The sequence below is a fragment of the Neophocaena asiaeorientalis genome, unplaced genomic scaffold (genome assembly GCF_003031525.2).
Source record: "Neophocaena asiaeorientalis asiaeorientalis breed wild unplaced genomic scaffold, Neophocaena_asiaeorientalis_V1.1 scaffold505, whole genome shotgun sequence".
In the NCBI taxonomy this organism is placed as follows: domain Eukaryota; kingdom Metazoa; phylum Chordata; class Mammalia; order Artiodactyla; family Phocoenidae; genus Neophocaena; species Neophocaena asiaeorientalis.
In genome coordinates, this window is record NW_020174704.1 from 1,641,467 (window position 1) to 1,664,490 (window position 23,024).

At 37.2% G+C, this 23,024-nt stretch overlaps 1 protein-coding gene across 6 annotated transcripts in view; it reads left to right on the top strand.

Moving 5' to 3' along the window:
* FBXL4 (F-box and leucine rich repeat protein 4) overlaps window positions 1-15,022 on the top strand; it is a 65,145-nt gene extending 50,123 nt beyond the window's left edge. For 4 of the 6 annotated variants that reach the window (XM_024759323.1, XM_024759322.1, XM_024759320.1 and 1 more), the window contains 3 exons: window positions 6,095-6,166; window positions 9,602-9,914; window positions 14,488-15,013. In XM_024759323.1, the coding sequence (XP_024615091.1) occupies window positions 6,095-6,166; window positions 9,602-9,914; window positions 14,488-14,651 (549 nt within the window). In that variant the 3' untranslated portion in view covers window positions 14,652-15,013. Of the gene's footprint in view, window positions 1-6,094; window positions 6,167-9,601; window positions 9,915-11,085; window positions 11,157-14,487 lie in introns of all 6 variants that reach the window. The other 2 variants (XM_024759325.1, XM_024759319.1) reach the window with 2 other exon arrangements.
* The last annotated feature ends 8,002 nt before the right edge of the window (window positions 15,023-23,024 follow it).

The window sequence follows — 23,024 nt, forward strand, 5'->3', positions numbered from 1 at the left end:
ACAGGGGAAACCAAATTACAGTTATAAGACCTGTCTGGTGAGTTCAGAATGAGAACAGTGAGCATTAGTTATGTGACTTAAATGCTTAAAGGCATCAACACAAAACAGATTGATACCATCCTCTTAACAGGAAGGAAGGACATGCTTTTGGAAGAAAACAGATAAAGTCTTTGGACCAGTGCACCCTCTTCAGCTGAGCGTCGTTTAGATGAACAGTGTCAATCAACCAATGTGTGCTTCAGATTCCTATGCTCCCTTGGTGGTCCAACCCTTACCCCTCTGATCAAAATATTCTTTCTTTTACATAGGTAATAAGGTTACAGTCAAGTCCAGCCGGTGTGCAAACTGCCATGACTTTTTGACTGCACATCTCTGCCATCATCCATCATGGGTTGATACGGAAATTGATCAGTTTAGTCATCTGTCAGCGAAGATATATTCAACTCTATTATTATAGGAGAGATCCACTACAGTGGTAAAAATAGGCTCTGAAAGGAGACTGCCGGGCAAGGCAAATGTGTGTGAGTTAGTCTTAGGTTTTGTTCTTTCACACATATGGCTTTTTGGAATTTAACACATTATTTGAACCTTATGCTAAAATTTCTGAGACTGTGGTCTAGGGTAGGTCTACAGTTAGGTTTAGAGAACTTTCCTTTTTTTTTCCTCAAAGGCATGTATAAGAGTTTATTAATTTATGTCATTTATGATCTTGAACATTCTCTTTTTAGAGAACAATCAGAAGTCTTACTTTTCTACCACAATGCTGATCTTCAGGTTTAACCTATAAAAGACAATATTATTTTCAAGTTGTGATTATGTATCAGTATATAAACTATACCGTATTATATATTTAAACTGTATAAAAGGACAATTTGGTTTATAGCAAATATCTATAAAGTAATTGAATTGAAATATTCTAAATATTCTAAATATTCTAAATATATAGGAGCACAAGTACTTTAAATAGGTCTTAAAATACTTCAACTTTTACTCTATATTTCCCTTCCCCAAATTTAGAGATTGGAACACTGGGGCAAAAAAAAATTAAATTAGAGAAAGAGAAATTCATACATATATGTAGATGGATCTTCAATTACAATAATTGAGTGATTGTGTTCTTAGGATTTCTTTGGTGGTATTTCTTATGTAAATTTATAAATTTTCATTTAATGAGCATACTTTTATAAAATCCTATCTCATTACTTATAGTTATTGCTGTGATATGTTTGAAATACATCATCAGTGAAAGTATACTTGTGATCAGGTGATGTCACTAGTCTCTCTGTTTTAGCTGGTGCATGTCTGTGATATATAAACATCTATTTCTTTAAGATGCTTTCTAGGAATCATGGTTTGTTTATTTTTTGCCGTGCCATGCAACATACGGGATCCTAGTTCCCCGACCAGGGATGGAACCTGTGCCCCCTGCATTGGGAGCACGGAGTCTTTTTTAATAAATTTATTTATTTATTTTTGGCTGTGTTGGGTCTTCGTTGCTGCGTGCGGGCTTTCTCTAGTTGCGGGGAGAGGGGGCTACTCTTTGTTGCCGTGTGCGGGCTTATTGCAGTGGCTTCTTTCGTTGTGGAGCACGGGCTCTAGGGGTGAGGGCTTCAGTATTTGTGGCGCATGGGCGTAGTTGCTCTGCCCCATGTGGGATCTTCCCAGACCAGGGCTCGAACCGGTGTCCCCTGCATTGGCAAGCGGATTCTTAACCACTCAGCCACCAGGGAAGTCCCGGGAGCACGGAGTCTTAACCACTGGACTGCCAGGGAAGTCCTTAGGAATCAGGACTTAGAGAAATACAGACTTGGGATCCTATCTTCCTATACTGAGTGTTACAAGTAAGGGTTGTATTCTTTATTAAAGATGAGCAACAGTTAATTTTTAACTGCAAGAATTTTTAATTGCAAAAATTAGTAATTAGTTATAATAATTATAAACCTGTATTAATATAAAATATGAACACAGTATTGCATATGTGGTTTATGTAAGGTCTCATTATAAAATGTATATGGTATGCATAATTATAACTCTACTAAGTTACAAATCTGGAATATCTAAACCATTTATGTGAGTATAAGTACCAGTTATCACTTTATTAAGTATTTTTGCTTAGCACTTTAGTAGTGTGGAGCATAGGAGATTTTGAACTTTATGGGTAGCATCTCTTAAAAAGCTGTCAATGAAAATTTGAATTCCTGCCTTCTTTTACCTCTTAATAAATTTCCTTGTAACAAGTAGAGGCAATAATAATTCTCTATAACTTAATAGTTATCCATTGGATTTTGAGGCTGCTGAACAGAGTTAGTAGGTAAATTTTAGGTTGAATATAAAAGGGTTCTTTATTTCTTTTTCTAAAAAATATTTATTTATACTTTGGCTGTGTCAGGTCTTAGTTACAGCACACAGGCTCTTCATTTTGATGCGCGGGCTTCTCTCTAGTTGCGGTGTGCGGGCTCAGTAGTTGTGGCACGCAGGCTCTCTAGTTGTGGCTCATGGGCTCAGTTGCCCGGCAGCATGTGGGACCTTAGTTCCCCAACCAGGGATCAAACCAGCATCCCCTGTATTGCAAGATGGATTTTTAATCACTGGACCATCAGGGAAGTCCCCAAAGGATTCTTTCTTTATGAACATAAATCCTACTACCAGGTGCCAGCTTCACCTAAAGTATGTTTTGAAAATTTTGTAAAAGAAATTAACATGGAGCCAGTCACTTCTTAGTGACTCCGGTTCCACAGTGATTTAAATAAGGTTGGCCTTTGTTTAAAAACTGCAAACTCATTTGAAAATGAATCTGCTGCATTGCATTATTAAAGCTGCTAACTATTTAAATTGTGTTTTAATTTTATAGAGCTACTCTTGTGCTTATATTGAATTTTACTGGTCTAACCAGCAGAATTTGTCAATTTGTGAAGCTAAAAGATATCTTAAGTCTTAAGTAAAAGGTTCATAAAATTGTTCAGTTTTTATTTCTGAATACCTTTTTTTGTAGTATGCTTAATATAGGTTTAATCCATCTATTTGTGTGTTCTACAAGGGTAAAAGTGATGCAAGTACTCGTTAAGGTAGAATTGTTTTCTTAAATTGGGGGTGGGCGAATTCTTTCTGTGAAGGGCTGGATAGCAAATACTTTGGGCCTTGCAGGCCATATGGTCTCTGTCATAACTATTCAGCCCTGCTGTTGTAGTGTGAAAACAGCTATAAACAATACATAAATGAATGGGTGTGCCATGTTCCAATAAAACTTTATTTACAAAAACAACCAATGGGCTGAATTTGGCCCATGAGCAGTATTTTCTCAACTGCTCTAAATCACTGAGACTGTGGTCTCTCTAAAATCAGGTCATTTTATGTCTGGAAGTGAAGAGGTAGTTTCTCCTTTTTGCTTTAGCATCAATAGTAGTACTTTAATTCTGAATACTAATGGCATAGAGAAAGAAGATACTAAAGATATTCTAGGAGGAAATCAGTTAGCTGGATTTGGAGAGATGGCAAGCTGATCTATAGATGTGTGCTCTATACCTGGGTACTCCCACCGTCTCTGGCTTATCTTGAGCTCTGCTGGAGGAAGTCAGGAAACTGTTAACTTGTGCTTTCTCACCTCAGTGCTACCAGTCAACCCTTTTATTTATCTCTATTTGACTCCTTGTTACATTCCTTACAGCATCCCTTCCAAGGTCATCCTTATCCCCTTATAGCTTGGTCTCAGCATTTGATCTCACATCTCTTATTTAGCAAAGATGTGTGATATTCAATATGAATCTCTTATGTTCTATGTTAGTTCCTTTTTTAAGGTAGGAATGAAAAATGATAATTCTACTACTAAATGAATTTTTTAAAATAAATTTGTTTATTTTTTAAATTTTATTTTTGGCTGCATACGGTATTTGTTTTTCTCTTTTTGGCTGCATTTGGTCTTCGTTGCTGCGCTCGGGCCTTCCTTAGTTGCAGTGAGTGGGGGCTACTCTTCATTGCAGTGCATGGGCTTCTCATTGCGGTGGCCTCTCTTGCTGTGGAGCACGGGCTCCAGGCATGCAGGCTCAGCAGTTGTGGCGTGCAGGCTCAGTAGTTGTGGTGCACGGGCCCTGCCGCTCCGTGGCATGTGGGATCCTCCCAGACCAGGGCTCAAACCCGTGTCTCCTGCATTGGCAAGCGGACTCCCAACCACTGCACCACCAGGGAAGCCCTAAATGAATTTTTAATTCTCAATTTAATATGCAGACTGTGTAAGTTATTATAAAATATTTGCCTGAATAAGTATAATAGGCCATTAATTCCTCTTCTACGACTTGAAATGCATCTACCCTTACATAGGTGTTTTTTAGATACATAATTATGAGAATATTAATTCAAAAGTGATCATAATGTATAGTAAAGTTATGTAATTTTCAAGCATGTTTTTAAACCCTGAGTCATGATAAAGGTCACTTCTGAGAAAGTATGTGAATGGATGGAGGGATACACAAATAGAGTAGATAAGCAAAGAAGGCAAAATGTTAAGATTTGATAAATCTGAGTTGTGACTACGTGGGTGTTTATTGTCTTGGACTTTTGTACTTGTCGCATATGTGAGGTTCTTCACTGTAAGGAATTTAAAAATAGATGACCAAACAATTTCCATGAATCATGAATGAGGTATATGTATATGTATTTTTTTAATTTAAAATTTCTTATCCACAAGAGTATGTGGAATTCTCTCTAAAAATTCTCTGCTATGTTCTGGATCTTGCTCTGGGAAAATCTTATAAAACAACTTTGTGATAAGATCTGGTACTTTAATAAAAACAAACCTAATGTCATTTTCCCATCAGTAAGTTAAAATAGCTAAGTGTTACGGAGAATCTGAAACTTATCTTCATATACCTCTTCTGATGTCAACATTCTGAGAGCTACGTGGCATTGTCTTATAAATGTTATAAGTTGTGTTGAAACTTAAGCATAAAATCAATATAAACTTTTTTTTTTTGCTTAAATTTAAAAAAATGCACAACAGTGAAACAATTAGTCTTAAGTTTGGTACCAATCTAGGGCCTATTATAACTACTATTATTTTATTTTTGCCCTAAGTTTATTTTAAATGAAGTACTTTGTTACTTTATTTTCTCAATAAGAATCTGAATAAATGTTTTGTGTTGTCATTGGCACATTCTTCAATCCCTCCCCAACTGATAATTTGTTCACTTCTGAACACTTGGAATAGATTAAACAGAGGCTGTATAATATCATCTTAATTTTGTTAGATATGATTTATTTAGTTCAGATGTTTAGAAAGTTTGCCACATGTTTGTGTAGTATTTTTTTAATTTATAAAAGAAAAAACTAAAAATCTGAATGCTTTGCATTGCTCGTTTTTAAATTTTTCATGGCAGGCATGTCATCAAGTGAAATTTTGACTGTTCAGAGATATTTCAGGAACCATGATTATGTAGCAGTCTCGGACACCTTTGGGTTTCTTTAGTGGTGAGACCGTTTCCATTGCACAGGATGGATGGGCTGAAATGGCAGGAACATGACTAGAAAGTGCACGTTTCAGTCAGCATGGTGCTAGTGACAGGTGCTCGATGGTTGTTGGGATCCTTGTCAACAAAGAGAATTCTTTGACATTAAAGTCACGGGCTCAATCCTGATTTGGGGTGGCTATTGGCAGTTCCATCAGCCTGCAGCTGATCAGTGAATGTCAGAGCTGCCGCTGTTCTACAGTTGTCACCAACCCTTGGTGCTTTTTTTTTTTTTGGAGGGCGGGAGGGATGGTTTATCTTGTCTTGTTCAGCCTTCACCAGGCTTTCAAATTGCTTACGTTTGGAAAATGCACTGAGAGGTCATAGGGAATATAGGTGTCTTTAGGGCATGCAAAATCATATACAGAGTGACGACTTACTACGTGGAGACGAGTAATGATTACCTTGACTCCAAGCCAATCAATGGTGTGAACACCTGGGGACTCATTAAATGGCATTTGTGGTGTTTGTAACCGAGGTTTTGAGCTCTATTTCAGGAAAAGCAGTGACAGCCTTTAATGTCTAATTGACCTCTTCTCTTTGTTTCACTTTCTTGTCCTTTCCTTATTTGCCTCTGATGTGGTTCCTGATGGCAGCAAACAGCCCTGCTCAGCGTTTTGAACTTCTGTTCAGAGCTTCAGCACCTCAGTTTGGGTAGTTGTGTCATGGTAAGTATTGGAAAATTCTTTATTCTCAATTGCTGCTTCCCTTTTTCTTCCCATGGGTGACTTTTATCCTGACCCTCCCCACACCCACCCACAGCTTTTCAGATTTATGGATAACTATGTGCAAGCCGCTTTAAAACATTTTTCTTAAATGGGAGAATTTGTCTTTGTAGCATTGACATTATTTATCTGTGAGAACAAGGAAAGAAGTATAGCGCGGTGCAAGGAGTGTGGTTCTGCCTCAAGCCAGATGTTATCTCAGACAAGCTATTTGCTCTCTGGGCTTCTTTACAAAATAATATATCAATCATACCCAAATGCCAGTAGTCTGGTAAGTTTTTCACAAAGCTAATTTTAGTTTTTGAGTTCAGAGATTATTTTCTGGAAATGCTGATGATAGTAGATAGGTTTATTTTGTTTGTTTTACTGTCCTTACTGAGTAAGATGAAAAGATGGACACCAACCTATGTTGGAACTAATTTCTTTAAAACGTTACTGGTCTGTGAAATCCAAAAACCTAGGGACTGTTGGAATAAATAATCTTGACAGTCCTTTCAGATATAAAATTATAATTTATATGTCATTGGAAGAGTTCATGGGATGAATTAAATGTTTTTCAACTAAATTACATGGTTAATAAATAAGACTGACACTCAAGGGACAGTAGAACTCTTGTGTGCGCGTGTGTGCATACGTGTGAGCCTGTGTGCGTGTGTGCATGCATGCACACTCACAGGAAATGCATCTCCCAATATAACTGACTGTGGAGCGATCCATACCTCTTTATTTTCTTACCTGCCCCCCCATACCCAAAGCAGATTCAGGAGATCCTAAACCATTCCAGTTTTGCATCCACTTATTAGGAAGACCTGAATAAGCAGGATGGTTGCAAGATCAGAGAAGTGTTTAGGCCTTATTAAACCCCATGTATGGGCTCAGGCCCATCCCGGTCTCCGGAAACAATCTGAGAGCCCGCTAACTCAGCATTAGGTTTCCCTTCTGGTCAACTTTTTACATTAGTAAGGCATTTCATGGGCTTCTGTTGGGTCCTTCTAGTAGCTCTTCTAGATGGGCTAAGTGACACTCCATGGCACTTTCTGTGACAATTTACCAACCAGTTACTGTCACTTGGACTTTGCTTATTGTTAGCCTGCCTTCTTTAGATTGGTAAGGACCCTGCTTTGACTTTGGCCAGAGGTATCTTATTCTGCCTGTTAATTACCTCCCCATAACCTAGAGCAGCATTCTCTAGAAAAGCAGGCCTCTAATCACAGACACTTTCGAGTTGGAATTATGTATGTTTATAGTTGGAATTAGGTGTAGTTGAAGTCAGCATTTTCCTAAGTTGACCTATGGAACATTAGTCCTAAAAGATATTCAAGTTAAAAAGTTGTGTATTATAGGGGGAAAGAAGGGGGAATAGGAATTCTGGGTCTAAATTAGGAAACGATGCTCCTATATCCTCCCCCTGGAGTTTTCAATGGTATGTCCTGCAATAAAGAAACAGTTTGCCTTTGCTTAAACCAGTGTTTTCCAACTTTACCTGACTAATGAAGACCATTTTTAAATTAAAGTATGTAGTTACCAGTATTGTTACAATTGATATTTATTTGCCAGGAAATGAAGTTTTAAGGACTTGACATCCGAAGTTCAGAAATACTGCTAATATTGCTGATACTGCTACTAACGTGATGATTGAAACATTTCATACTTGTCACAGAAGTACTGTTCTTCACAGCAGGTCTGGGTTCACCAGGATAGTAACACAGACAGCTCTTGGTTGATACTTTAATACCATGTTTATTTCAGTTTCTTTCCTGTCAGCTGACCAAAAGGCAGGATGATTCATTTGATATTTTATTTTTGACTATCAAAATAATAGCAATCAGAATCATGGGTTTTGGAAAGCTTTTAATTTGCTTCTTCCCAAAGGAGCTAATTGGCTGCGCTAAGGATCAAAGCTACAGTTTTGTGTTGTTTGGGTCCACTCACTTAAGAAGATAGTTGTATTTACCCAAATCGATTTCTCGTGGTCTTCTGCATGATTGTTCCTGAAGAACCTTAGAAATCATCACCACTGTTTCTAATCTATCAGCTCTTTGGTTCTGACTCAAAATATAGCCCCCAACCTGTCCACTTCTTCAATGCCACTGCTTCACCTTGATCCAAGACCCAGCATCTCTCCTCTGCGCTAGTGCAGGCCTCTTCACTGGGCTTCCTCCTCCATTCATACCCACCTTAGACCATCCTCCAGAGCCCGGAGGGGTTTTTGTTTTAATGTGAATCATATTTGTTTCAAACCCTCCATCGATCTCCTTATAGTTAAAATAAAAATTCAAAGTCCTTCACGGCCTGATGGCCTGGCCCCTGCGTAGCTCTCTGGCTTCACAGCCTGCCCTCTCTCACTCCCCTTGGGCGTGTACCCATCGTATTTCTGTTCCTTGAATGAGTCACGCTCATTCCCGGAGATCCCGGCAGCCACCACTCCCTCCCTCAACCTCTGCCACTCTGATCACTCTCATGTCACCCTGTTTTATTGTTTTACTTATCACTCTCTGAATATATTTTGCTCATTTATTTGTCTGTATGTCTTTCCAAGAAATGTGAACACAGTGTTTTTTTTTTTGATTCACTGTTGCTCCTAGCATCTGGAGTGATGCTGGCACATCATAGATGAAAATATGAATAAACCAATGGACAAAAGGAAGTGATCATGGGAAATGTTTGCTGTTTTGTTTCCTTTTGACTTCTGATGATAATGCTGATACCTGATTATAACAAAATCAAATGAAACTCCTAAAATAATCTGTTTAAAGAAACATTATTAAAACATTCAAAGCCCATGAACTGAAATGTTTAATTCTTGAATAGTAGAAGCTTATCCCACGATCATGAGGTAAATCATTGGACACCTCCAATAACTGACAGCAGCTAACTTATCACAATCTAAATTATTTTTCAGGTTGCATTTTCAGTCCCCAAATGCCTCATTTGACCCCAAACTAGTATCCTTATTAGTACCATCAGCATATTCACTTACTATTTTAGAGCCTAGCTAAGTGCATGCCTTTATCAGGGAGATCTTACATGTATCAGAGTAGCAAGAGCACTGTCAAAATGGGAGGCATACAAGGACAATACATAATCCTCCAATTCTTTAAGAGGGACTGAGGGTTTCAGACTGCTTTGGGATTTAATTCATTAACGTCCTCTGTCTGGAATTCTGTTAAATGGATTTTTAAGTAAGTGATTACTCTCGCTGTTTTACGAAACGGTGGCAGGTCTGTGAGATGAGTGGGCACATCTGTGTTAATGGCAATGTGGGTATGTTTGCACAGAAGCAAACAACAGGAGGTGATTAAGAATGCTTTAACATGCTCAAAACGGTTTGTGTTTCTGAGCATAATGTGGGAAAGATTGAAATTATTTGATTTCCAGATTGAAGACTATGACGTGATAGCTAGCATGATAGGAGCCAAGTGTAAAAAACTCCGGACTCTGGATCTGTGGAGATGTAAGAACATTACTGAGAACGGGATAGCAGAGCTGGCTTCTGGGTGTCCACTTCTGGAGGAACTTGACCTCGGATGGTGCCCTACTCTGCAGAGCAGCACCGGCTGCTTTGCCAAACTGGCACGCCAGCTTCCAAACTTGCAGAAACTCTTTCTAACAGCTAACAGGTCTGTGTGTGACACAGACATTGAAGAACTAGCATGTAATTGTACCAGATTACGCCAACTGGACATATTAGGTAAGGATACAATCTATAAATTTCTTTTAAAGCCTTGACATAAAAACTAACCTCAGACTTTTTATAGGGAGAAAAAAAATTCTTGGATACAATAAAAATGTTGTCCTGATAATTATAACTGTACTTAAGTAAAAGAGTGAGGGCAGTAACAGAATTTTATAGTTGAGCCTATCAGAAAGCTCTAAATAACCATAATTCTTGGTCTAGTAAGAAGAGTGAGAATTTGTGTGAGCTGTGTTCTCTATTATTATTGACAGATAAGAAGTTAATCCGTTTGTTTAATGAATTCAAGACACACACACACACATATGGCTTCTTGATGTTAAATTCTTGATTAAGGAATCCTGTGAAATTTCCATCCCTGATGATTCTAGTTTTTAGGAATAGTTCTACCCTAAGGCAGAGCTATTGAAAATCCTTCCCAGTGCTGGGATTCCTTGTGTCTTTTTTGCAATTTACAGCCAGAAACCCTGTGATATTTTGTTACTTCTGACACCGGCCAGAAGTGCTAGCAATGCCACGGTTATAATTGCCCACACAGTGGTGAACCCAGATAGCACTTGCACTGTGTTGCTAGTAATCTATTAATACTAACAGATTAGTCCTTGAAGTGCTAATTATATCCTTTACTGTTTATTGAACATTCAACCAAAGGGGAACCTGAAGATTTTCAACACTTACGTTTGTAGTTTCAGTTAAAATCTCTCCACAGTCCAGGCTTATGGTACATTTGTAGATGTTGCTTATATAGTTGCATGCTACTTATTCAAGTTCCTTGTAGGCAGAAATTCTTGCTTAAAAATTTAGGAAGGGGAAATTAGGCATGTGGGATTAACAGATACAAACTACTGTATATAAAATAGATAAGCAACGAGGATATATACGCTGGAATTATATCAAGTATCTTATAATAACCTATAATGGAACATAATCTGCAAAAATTACTGAATCACTGTGCTGTACACCTGAAACGAACACAATATTGTAAGTCAACTGTACTTCAATAAAAATAAATAAAATTTTAAAAATCAATAAAAACAGTTGACTAAAAAAAAACCTTAGGCAGAAATTCTTGCCTATTATATGTACACTTTAGGCTAGATACTTCATCTGTGTTATATTCTCCTTAATCTTCATCGCTCAGGAAGCTGGTATCATTATCTTTTCATAGATGAGGATACTGGAGCCAGCACTTAATATGTGGCAGAGCAAGGGTTCACGTACAAGGGTTTTGTCTCCACGGTCAGTACTGTCTTTTCAAAACACCACACCACTTACCTTGCTTGTTTCTTTGCCTGCCTATCTACCTTCCCCCTTGAATTAGCCTAGACTTTTTTTAATAAGGTAATTATTTTGAAACATTCAAGAAAAAGTCATGAATTCACAGGGACAATGAGGAAAGGCAGTCAAGGGCCTTTTAAAACGATCACTGATTGCGTCAGGCTTCACCTCAGAGGATGGTGCCATTGTTGTTTAAAATCTAGTTTACGATTCTCCCTCCAAAAAACCCTCAAATAAACCCAAAACACATACACTTGAGATGGAGAGTAGCCAGTATCTGAAAGATGTGCTACCAAAGAAGTCGGTAACACTGATCCCAAAACAAAAGCACAGTTGTGATGAGCAGTGGGTTCAGTTGTCAGGTGGCCTAAGTTTGGTCTATAAATGTATGAATTACTTGACAGAGACATAAAAGAAAAGCAGGTACGAAGTATAAAGACTTCTTTTTGAAGACATTTGTGACTTTCATGAGCGTAAGAGCAAGGCAGTATCATTATTTATTATGTCAAATCTAATTACCGATGCAAGATGCGAATATATTGGAACATCTTATTTCAAATATAAAGAGCACAATGAAAAGTAATATCACTAGTGGTCAATAATTAATATTGTTAACAACAACATGACTATGTGCTTTATACTGTTCTGAGCATATAGTAACTGATTTAGTCATCACAGCAACCTTATGAGCCACAGAGGAGGAAACGGGTGGAAATAGGTTAAGGGATTTGCCCAGGGCTCATAACTAGTAAGGAATCTGGACTTGAACCAGAGTCTATGCTTCTATCCACTGTGCTATATTTTCTTTACTTTTGTTGTTTTTTGGTCTCCTTTCATCGTTTAGTGTTAGAATCCTTTTTTTTTTAAAAAAAAGTATTCTTAGTTAAACCATGCTGATATTCATTATTTTATGTGTCATTTTGTGATTAGCACATATGAGTGTTAAGTGGCAAATCTTCGTCATACTAAACGTACTTATCGATCAGTACAAAGCCGAATAAGACACAGTCCCTGTCTTCAGGAGTTGAAAACCTAGCAAGAAGGAATAAAACAAGCATATAAATAACTGTAATGCAAGCCAGAAGCAAGTCCACTTTGATGGGGCTCAAAGAAAAGAGAGTATATATATGATCAGAGAAATAAGGAAAAGCCTAATTTAAAAGGCTAATAGATATTTGAAAGGTATCCTTAAAAAGTGAGCAGGAAATTGGGGGAGAAGGGCATTTTAGGCAGAATGAATAGCATGAAACGAAAGCAAAGGTGTTAAAAGTACAGAATATCTTTAGAGAATAGGCAGTCTAATTTGATCTAGAATGTTGGTATAATGGAGGGTATCCTGGAGAGTTTTGAGCACCAAGGTGAGAAGTATGTGCAAAATTAAACAAGGAAGAGGTTTTACTGGGTTTTAATTAGGGATATGAGTGATATTATTTAGAGCTGTGTTGTAGGAATACTTATCTGGAAATGAGTAGTAGGTGAATTGGAGAAGGAAGAAATCAAAATCTAAGAGATTAGCTTCAATAATCCATCTCATGAGGGTCTATACCAGGGTGATGGCATTGGACAGTTAACCACCATTCCTTCATTTTTTCATTCATTACACACTTATTGAGCATATACTGTGTTTGGCATTATTTTAAACACTGGAGATATTCAGTGCCCTGAAGGAGCAAGCTGACTGAAAACAAAATTGTGTCCTAAGTAGATAACAAAACAACAGCACAAAGTACCCTGAAAACATAGGACAGGTGACCCTAGCCCAGTTAAATGTTCAATCTCTGACTTCCTTCCCTAGCATTCTCTTAGGCTTCAGGAACTCCTAATTTATCAGGAAACTCAGATTCTAATGACCAAGACTGGCAAATAGAAAAAAGTCACAGCCCTAGGTGAAAATCTCCACAGAGCCAAATGGCTTAGGTGAGGTTCTCTGATCTTATATAACAGAAACCCCCTCAAGATAACTTAAGCATACGAAAAAGGCGATTATTATGAAGATACAGGTGTCCATCTCAGATCCCATGGGTAGAAACTGGGTATGGTCAGACCTCAGGAGAGACTGGAAAACCATCAAAACGCGAGGAAGCTTTTTTCTCTTTTTCGTTCCTTCTCCTATCCTGCATACTCAGGCCCCTGTCCCTAAGCCACACCCTCTGCCGCTGTACACTTACAGAGACATTTGTGTCTGCTTCTCCCTTTGGTTTTGCTTTGTTCTTTTCTTGTCATGCTGGCCATCTCTGTTCCTCTGGGTACACATGGCTAAATATAGCAGCCCTGACCCAATTTTCCATGTCTTTAGTTCAAGAGATCAAATGGGCACTGGAGGCTTTACTGAATCCCAATTCTAAATTCCCAGGAGAATCTGCATTGGTTTATCATGGGGCCAGTCGCAGCCAGGGTAGCAGTATAGTTACAGCTTCTGGTAGAAGTATAGTTACTTCTCCCTTCTCATGGCAGGGAGGGGCGAAGAAAGGATTTCTTAGAGAAAAAGGCATAGACTAGTGTTTCAGAACATTTAATCCCCATCCCAGGTATATATATGTAATACGATTGTGATCATTATTTTTTCTCCTTAGAAAAGCTATAGTTACAACAGATGACATCTTAGAGCCTAGTGATATTTGGTACTTATTGAGTGCCTGCCGTGCATCAGGTGCTTTACATAATTTATATGATTTATAACCCATCCAACTATCTCATAATCACTTCAGATTTAACATGGGCTAAGTAGTACTCATCATCCATCATTTGTCTTCCAGTAATGACATTTTATACCTACCACTTACTGTAGAACTTATCAAATTGTGTTGTAGTTATTTGCTTTCAACTCTAGTCAATGAGTTCCTTAAGGCAGACATGTGTCTTACTCATCTTTGTATCTCCAGTGCCTGAAACAGAAGTTTCTACAGGGTAGTCGCTCAGTAATTGCACTGCATGGAATTAGAGGTTGAATCATTAAGTATTGCTGACTGATTTGACCCATGGGTTCAGGAAAATGAGATGTGTAAACAGTTTTGAACTGGGGTGAACAGAAATAGGAAAGTCTGGAGGAGCTGATTGGAAAGGGTAGGAGGTAGGAATGAAGATAGAATGGGTAGAGATTGAAAAAATTCAGGTCCTAGATACCAATTTGGCTGGGAAATTTTATTTTTTTTTTACAGGACTATTTCAATATGAAGTCTTGTTTTAAGAAATGTTTTTAATTTGTAAAAGTCTATTTTAAATAATAAAAAGGGGCTTTTTCAGGATATTATATAAATGTTATATAATATTTTGTTTGGTTTTTTTTAAACAGGAACAAGAATGGTAAGTCCAGCATCTTTAAGAAAACTCCTGGAATCTTGTAAAGATCTTTCCTTACTTGATGTGTCCTTCTGTTCACAGATTGATAATAGAGCTGTGCTAGAACTCAATGTGAGCTTTCCAAAAGTGTTTATAAAAAAGAGCTTTACTCAGTGACTTCATATATGTCTTATAATAAAGTTAATGTGCTTTTGTAGGGTTTTGTTTTGGGGTTGGTTTTGTTTAGTTTTTATAATGGTGGGAATATCTTAAGACATTTGTGGATTTTAAAGAAAAATATGGAAATGTCCATTAAATCAGTGATGTAAACAAATGTTTTCACAAAATATTGTAAGCACTTTCCTTCAAGAATATGTGAGTGGCTCATATTTTTTTTGTCTTATGTTAATCAGTGATATTGTGCTTTAGTCAATAACTAGATGTTTAATAAGAGAGTAATATGGAAATATTTTAACTTATTTTGAACGGAGCACTTTGAACAATAAAATATCATGATATTTATGTAAGAATAAAGTTAATTTTTCACACTTCCATGTAAAGATGCCTTATTAATTATAAGCCTTATGACCTGGCCAGTATTTCTTTTGGTATGTACAAAATTGTCAGAGTTGGTTGGAGAAAGAATCTTACTTTTTATCTGTTAAGATTATTTTTTACGTTGATATACTAATTCTTCAACTTGAAAGTTTTCAGTTTTTCCAGTTTTCTTCTGATATATTTATCTATTTTACTACTGGATAATAACAGTAGTAAAATATGGGCATAATCAAGAACAAGAGGTAAACTATTAAATGAAATACTTTTCCAGCTGTTCAGCAGATGCCTTAAAAATTTGCCAGAGGGAAAGGTTTAAGACTTCTGAATTATATGTGGATTTTATTTTATTTTATTTTCTCTGCCCCAGCACCTTAAATGATTAGAAATCAGGGACAGTGGAGAAAACAAAGCAAACAAACATTGTTTTGTCAAATAGTAAATTGATTTAGTTCTGCTGCTAAGAAAGTAGACAGAAAATATTTTGTGGAATGAAAAGGCAGGGCTGTTTTGAATAGCAAACTAATACTAAATATATAGTATAACAAAATTTACTTTCCCACACAGGGCAAAATGTTAATTTCCAATATCCACACATCCTAGAGTGATCCCGTAGAACTCTGCTGTCCAATACAGCAGCCACTAGCCACATGTGGCTATTTTATTTAATTTTAGTTAAATTTAATTAAAAATTCCATCCCTCAGTTGTACTAGCCACATTTCAAGTACTCAGTAGTTACCTGAAGCTAGTGGTTATCATATTGGACAGCACTAGTCTAGAATTTCTTGCTATAAGGTGTAGTCATTTAAGAAAAAGCATATTTCGTTTAAAAATTAGCACAGTTAATATATATCTCTAGGAAATTTTTGAGGATACTCTCAATAGTACATATATGAAAGCATTTTACCCCCAAAGTAAAGCTAGTGGAGTTATACATATGGAAAATAGTAGGCATTCAGTAAATACTGAATGAATAAGAATATATTATTGAATTAAGCCATATGTCAAATTTAAAAATTATAAGTGTTATAAATTACTAGTAGTACTGTGTTTATTCTTCTATAGAATATAAAGAATGTAATACGTGACATTTAAAATATTAAAATAGTAATCCAATCTCCTCCATGTAAGAAACCATTGTATGAGAGCTGCTGTCTTGTTGGTATGCCCCACGATGTCTTCTATTTAATGGCAGAAGCAAAGGGCAGTTGGAAAAGGGCTTGGTTATCCTCTATTATTAGCTTCATGCATTTGGATTTTCTTTTCACCCAGGAATGTATGTAAACATCTTAAATGTTTTATTCAGTGGACGTTTTAGGAGGATGAGATTTATAATTGGACTACCAACTGGGTGAAGCAGTGCTTTTGTCTTAAGCTAACAGCTGCCATTGAGTTAATGCTTACTTTGTGCCAGGCACGCTTTCCTGTGTTTTGCATTTACTAACTCACTTAGTCCTCTTAACAACCCTGTAAAATAGATACCATTGCTTACTCCCATTTACAGGTGAGGCAGAGAAAGATTGAAGAACTTACTCATGATCCCATAGCTGCTAATGGCAGACCAGCAGCATACAGACTCAAGCCATCCAGCTGTAGAGACAGTTCATTCAATCCATGCTTTTAAAAGTGTCCAGGTAGTATCTGGTTCTAGAGCAGAGGTCAGCAAAAAATGTTCTGTAAAGGGCCAGATAGTAAATATTTTAGGCTTTGTGGGCTAAGAGGCAAAATGGAGATTATTATGTAAGTACTTATGTAACTAAAGAGAAAATGAATTTCCACAACGTTTTTATTGACAGAATTCAAGACATAAGAATAATTGAGAACAGTTTTTTGTATTACAGTTCTACTAAGAAGAAGAAAGAAATACTTTGGGGGAGGATATTTCACTTAATTGGGATTCAGTGTTAATATTTCCTGTCATCAAAATTGATTGTACATATTCATCTGTTAATGTTGAGCTATAGTAAGATTTTACATATTTTGTTTTTGAAAGTATCTTTTCATACAGATAAGTATTGCCAGATACTTACATTAATCCACGAGAAAATGATTTTCATGGAGAGTATTTATCACTTGGAAGGCATTGAAAGAATTCCATTAGGTTCTTTCTTCTCTTGATATTTTTCTTTTAGAATGTTATTTCATTGCAGATTACTCACTTCCCGACTCACTTCCTGGTTGAAGGTTAGGTGGAAGCTCCTCATTTGCATAATTGAATGGATTTTGACAAATGGGTATTTCCTTTACACTTGCATTGAGGTCCTGGACATATCCTTTGAGCTCAGAAAGCATATCTGCTGCCAGTTCATGTGAGAATAGAGCTCCTGCCGCTTATCTTACCTTTGATAGCACGGGAAGTATATAAAGCAGCTTGACATGACTTCATGATTCAAACACTGTTAGTTGTCATCAAAATTACTTTACTGTAGTCTGTTTCACATCTAAGCACTGTTTTGCTGGCTTCACCTCCAGAGCTTCTGATTCAGTAGAATTTGCATTTCTAATGATAGTCAGGTGACGCTCACGCTGCTGGTCTGAGGGCCACCCTTTGAGAAGCACCACTCTCCAGTCCTCCTTGAGTCGGAAGCTTTTCTCTGAATCCCAGTGAATTCCCACCTACAGCGCGAGTAGCTATTCTCACTGTTGCACACTGTTTCAGTTTTTGGTTGCATTCATTACAAAACATTATCAAGGCTGCAACAGAAGCTAAATTACAAAGCCATTCAGTATTCTGTAATATTGGTTGAGTGCATTTCTTCTGGTTCCGAAAAATCTCAGTATCAGCTCTGATCTCAAAAACTCAACAATAAAACTACCACTGCTCAGCCAACAGACTGTTGTGTGGGAGGGCAAATCAGGATATTCGGCTTCTACATCTGATGAAAAAATAACAGCTGATGACGGAAAGATGAAGTTCACCATTGACACTGCTAGTTCAGTAACATAAGATTGAATCATACATATTCCACAGAGTACCTGCAGATGAATAATACAGTACATAACCATAGGTTTTAAACATTGCATTTTCACAAACTTTGTAAATTTGACCAACTAAGCCCTTGTTTACCCCACACATATTTTTACCACAAGTTGTAACACATCTTAGCAGATTCTGCTTCAGGTTACACTGAGCTCGTGTTTTCTTAACTTCTTAGAAAATATTCTTGTCCGTAATTGTCCTATGCAGACAACTCATGGAAACCAACTCTTCAGTCACTTCAACCTTGGCATTGACTCATCAAATAAATCACAATAACTAGGCAGTATCAGTAACACCTTTTGACACATCAAGAGCCAAGGAGAACAACTCAGAATCATTTGCCTTGGTTTTTTATTGACTAATGATGTTGTTCTCAATGTTCTCAATTCTTTGAGCAACTGTTCTTGCCAAAAGGCTAATTTAATAGTCTTAAGCAAGTTTACTTTGGACACATTTCTTTAGCTGATGAATCAAAAACAATTTAATTAACTCACCATTGGTAAATGGCTTTCCTTGCTTGGCTAACACATGGGCCACTCAGAAACTTACTTTGGCTGTAGCTTTATTGTCATTTTTTAATTTTTGTAAAGAAATTCTGCTGTGATGAGATACCTTGTTTTCAATTTTCTAACTTTTCTGGCCACTGCATTCCTATGAATCGAAAATATTGTGGTGAGTGCTTAGTGTGGTAATTCCACCGTGTATTATATTCTTTCAGAGCAGCTACAGGGTCTTTGCATTTTAGACACAACGCTTTGCCATCTAATTCGATAACAAAATAATCCATACTCCTCCGTGCCTTAAACACATGACACTTGAAGTCTACTTTTTTGTTGTTCCGACATTATCGGTATGCACTGGTAATAAAAAATTTTGAAATACTGTGGAATGACAGTATGTGTGGCATTCAAAATGTTGGTAGTAATAACTATCACTACAATTTGTAACGTGCTGAGCAGTAGTGCAAAATGATGAGAGCACTGCATAGGTCTCTGCTGCTACAGCTCAACGCTGCCATTGTAATGTGGAAGGCACCATAGACAAATAAGTGAATACGTGTAGCCACGTTCCCGTAAAACTCTATTTCTGGACACTGAAAGTTGAATTTCATGTAATTTTCATGTGTCACAAAATATTCTTTTGATTTATTTGTTATTAGCCATTAGAAAATGTAAAAACCATTCTTAAGTTGCAGTCTGGATTTGGCTTGTGGACTGAATGTGCGACCTCTGAGGAGATTCTCAAATCAGTTAGTTAACCCAGGTTTGCCCATTCCTAATTTTATAAACCACATTCAAACCTGTCCTCAGCTTTTAATCTTTCTCATTTACCATTTGGATTTTAAAATTAAGGACAGTATTTTACTGACCCAGAGAAAAAAACTTTTTTACCATAACAAGAATTTTGGATTTTTTTCTTTTTTATTGAGGTATATTTGACAATTTAGAATTGTATATATTTAAGGTATACAATTATTCAATTGATAATTCGGTATACATATACATTGTGAAAAAAAAATCACATCCAAGCTAATTAACCTGTCTATTCAGATAGTTAACACATTCTTTGGATGGTGACATTAAGATCTACCCTCTTAGCACATTTCAAGTAAAAAGTATTGTTAACTCTAGTCACATTGTTGTACAATAGATCACCAGAACTTATTCATCATGCATAACTGAAACTTGGTACCTTTTGACCAGCCTCTCCCCATTTCTCCCTCCCAAGTCCCTGGTAACCACCATTATACTCTCTGCTTCTATGAATTTGACAATTTTAGATTCCACATATAAGTGAAATCATGTAGTATTTTTCTTTTTATCTGGAAAAAAATTTATTGATGTCTCTCTGGAAGTGAATCAAGTGGACGTACAGCAGCAAGAAACACAGCATTGACCAGCTATACACCATTATAAAGTAAATTATAAAAAAGAAATACCAAGACAGTGAGAGAGTGAGAAATACTTACAAAATACGTTCAGGGGCTGTGATGCAATGTGGACTGACCACACTGGACCCACAGCTGCATGAGACCTAAGACTGGACACTCGTGGGGCTGAGAGAATTGGTGAGGATGGGTCAGCAAATGCAGCCCCTTTATAGAGTAATACTTCCTGGCCCCCAATTCCATGGGTCCCAAAACTCCAGGTGCAGGGGAACTTTCCTACACCTGAAACATGCATGGGACACAAAGAGGATGGTACATCGTCTGATCGGGAAGAGTTTGGAAAAGGCCCCTCATCCCCTCATCTCCTGGTGCTCGGGTTCTCCCCAACGGCCTCTCTCCTAACAATCTCCCCACTTGGGGAATCCGCACCTTCAACATCCTGTTTCGAACAGTTTGCAATTTGTCCGGAGGATGAAGGGGAAGGGGGGGGCACCAATCAGAGACAAGCCCTGGGTGTTTGGACAGGCATCATGTAGTATTTTTCTTTCTGTCTGGTTTATTTCACTTAGCACAATGTCCTCCAGGTTCAACCATGTTGTTTGCAAATTGCAGGATTTCCTTTTTTTTTTAAGGATGAATAATATTCCATTTTATACATCCCCTCCCCCACCAATGCACAAACACCATATTTCCTTCATCCATTCACCTATTGACAGACATCTAGGTTGTTTCCATCTTGGCTATTGTGAATCTGTGAATAATGCTGAAATGAATGTAGGGGTGCACTCTACAGATCCTGGTTTCACTTCCTTTGGATGTATACCCAGAAATGGGACTGCTGCATCGTATGGTAAGTTCTATGTTTAATTTTTTGAGGAACTTCCATACTGTTTTTCATAAAGGCCATACCAATTTATATTTCTACCAACAGTGTACAAGCGTTCCCTTAATAAGAGAGAATATATAGACTATCCATTAAAATTCGAAGCCAGATGACCCATTGTTACTAGCATTGTCAACTGACTTTTAAATTTTTTATAATTATCTTAGAATTTTGGTAAGACAAATTATCTTCCCAGTGGCTCATAATAGATAAAAGGTATGTTCCTGACTCTGGGAGCATAATTAAAGGATCCTCTCAACTTAAATGGCTCTGAAATAAGACCCTAAAAATAGACAACGTGTAGCAAAACGTTTAGACAGTTAATATACTTCCTCTCCTTCGGAGTGATTAATTGTGAACCAACATGTAGCAAAGAAAAACACTTCTTTTCAGAAATATTTCTATTTTTTGGTGTTTCCTAGGAATTAGAGACTGAAAACTCATATTTGCTAGTGGAATAATACTAACGAAGGAGAGTCAATAAAAATTACATTTGGTTACCATATATATTATTAATGAATGTTTGGCTTTTCATTTTTTACTTTAAGGTATAAAAGGATGCCTATTACTAACAGAGTAATTTTCGTTTTCAAAGCCATTTATCACACGTTTATTGGTGTTGCATGTTATTTTCCCCCCATTTACCACATTTAACATTGCTACTTCAGAACTTTTTTTAGCCACTCCAAAACTTTTGTCAATGACCCTTAACAAAATGTTAGCTATTGCCAAAACACTACTTCTTGCAGCTATGGTTTTATACTTGCAGCCTAGTTCTCTAGCAGTACATTAATGTCAGTAAGCAAATGAGGTGATGATTGGCAGCTATAGCTACAAGTCAAAAGGGAAGAGAGAAATTAATCAGAGATGATTTATTATATATATTTTATATATTGCTTTATAAATGTGGATAGAGGCCAAGATTTTTCCTTTGGCAGAGCAGAGTGTATTTAATGTTTTTGCCTATGAGTCTGAATTTTTGGCTTAAATTTTTGTGCATATGAATACCATTTAATTGTCTATTCGATTTTGAAAGGAAAAAGGCTGTTATGTCAAAATCGACATTTTTCAGAGGAAGGAAGATTTTTTATCAATGTATTTGGTAAAGTAAATTAGTGCAGTCTTAGCTGTAAAATTTTTAAGGAAAAATTTTAAAGCAAAGCAGTCATATGATCAGATAAATTGAGTAAATTATGCCAAAGATAAAACAGTTCCGTTACAAATGAGAATCTGTGCAGACAACTGACTGAGATGTTTTAAAATTTTATTTGAGTAAAAATGCTGTTCATGGGGCTTCCCTGGTGGCGCAGTGGTTGAGAGTCCGCCTGCCGATGCAGGGGACACGGGTTCGCGCCCTGGTCCGGGAAGATCCCACATGCCGCGGAGCAGCTGGGCCCGTGAGCCATGGCCGCTGAGCCTGCGCGTCCGGAGCCTGTGCTCCGCGGCAGGAGAGGCCACAACAGTGAGAGGCCCGCGTACCGCAAAAAAAAAAAAAATGCTGTTCAGTGTCTAATGATTTTTATTGTTCATATTATCCTGTACTTTAGAGTAATAAGATAAGCTTGAGTATCTCATTAGTTCACTTTCAAAACTGATCATTTCAGGACACTGCTGAATATAATGGAAGGTTTGGGTAAATAGGTTTGTGTCACAGCCTCTATGAAATTAGATGAAAATAAGCCTGGAAGATAAGCTATCGTCTATGTGCTGAACGCTAACAATCCATCCTCGTGCTATGAAATGACATCAGCTCGGGTCCGTTGTAAACTCTAAAATTGCTTGCATCTGCAATTAAACCGTAAGCTGCATTCACACTGTTATTTACTTTTCCTTTATACTTTCTCAGTAGTTACCCCAAATAAGATTTATTTACTTAAAGTTGGTTTAGTTTGTTATTTAAAACAAACCAGGGAATTCCCTGGAGGTCCAGTGGTTAGGACTCCACACTTTCACCGCTGAGGGCCCGGGTCAGGGAACAAAGGTCCCACCTGCCATGCAGTACGGCCAAAATAGTAATAATAATAAAATAAAACAAAACAAAACGAAGTTTGATACAGTGTTTTCCTACTTTTACTTATAAGGTGTCATGTACCTTATTTGTTTTTTGTAGAAGCCAATTCCTTCATTACCAATAAACTCCTAAGTTGTTCCACAGTTCTTGGTCACACCCAAACTACTTTTAGTGAGCTAGAATGGAATAAATGACACAAGATAAAACACATTCATCTATTCATTTAGTCAGC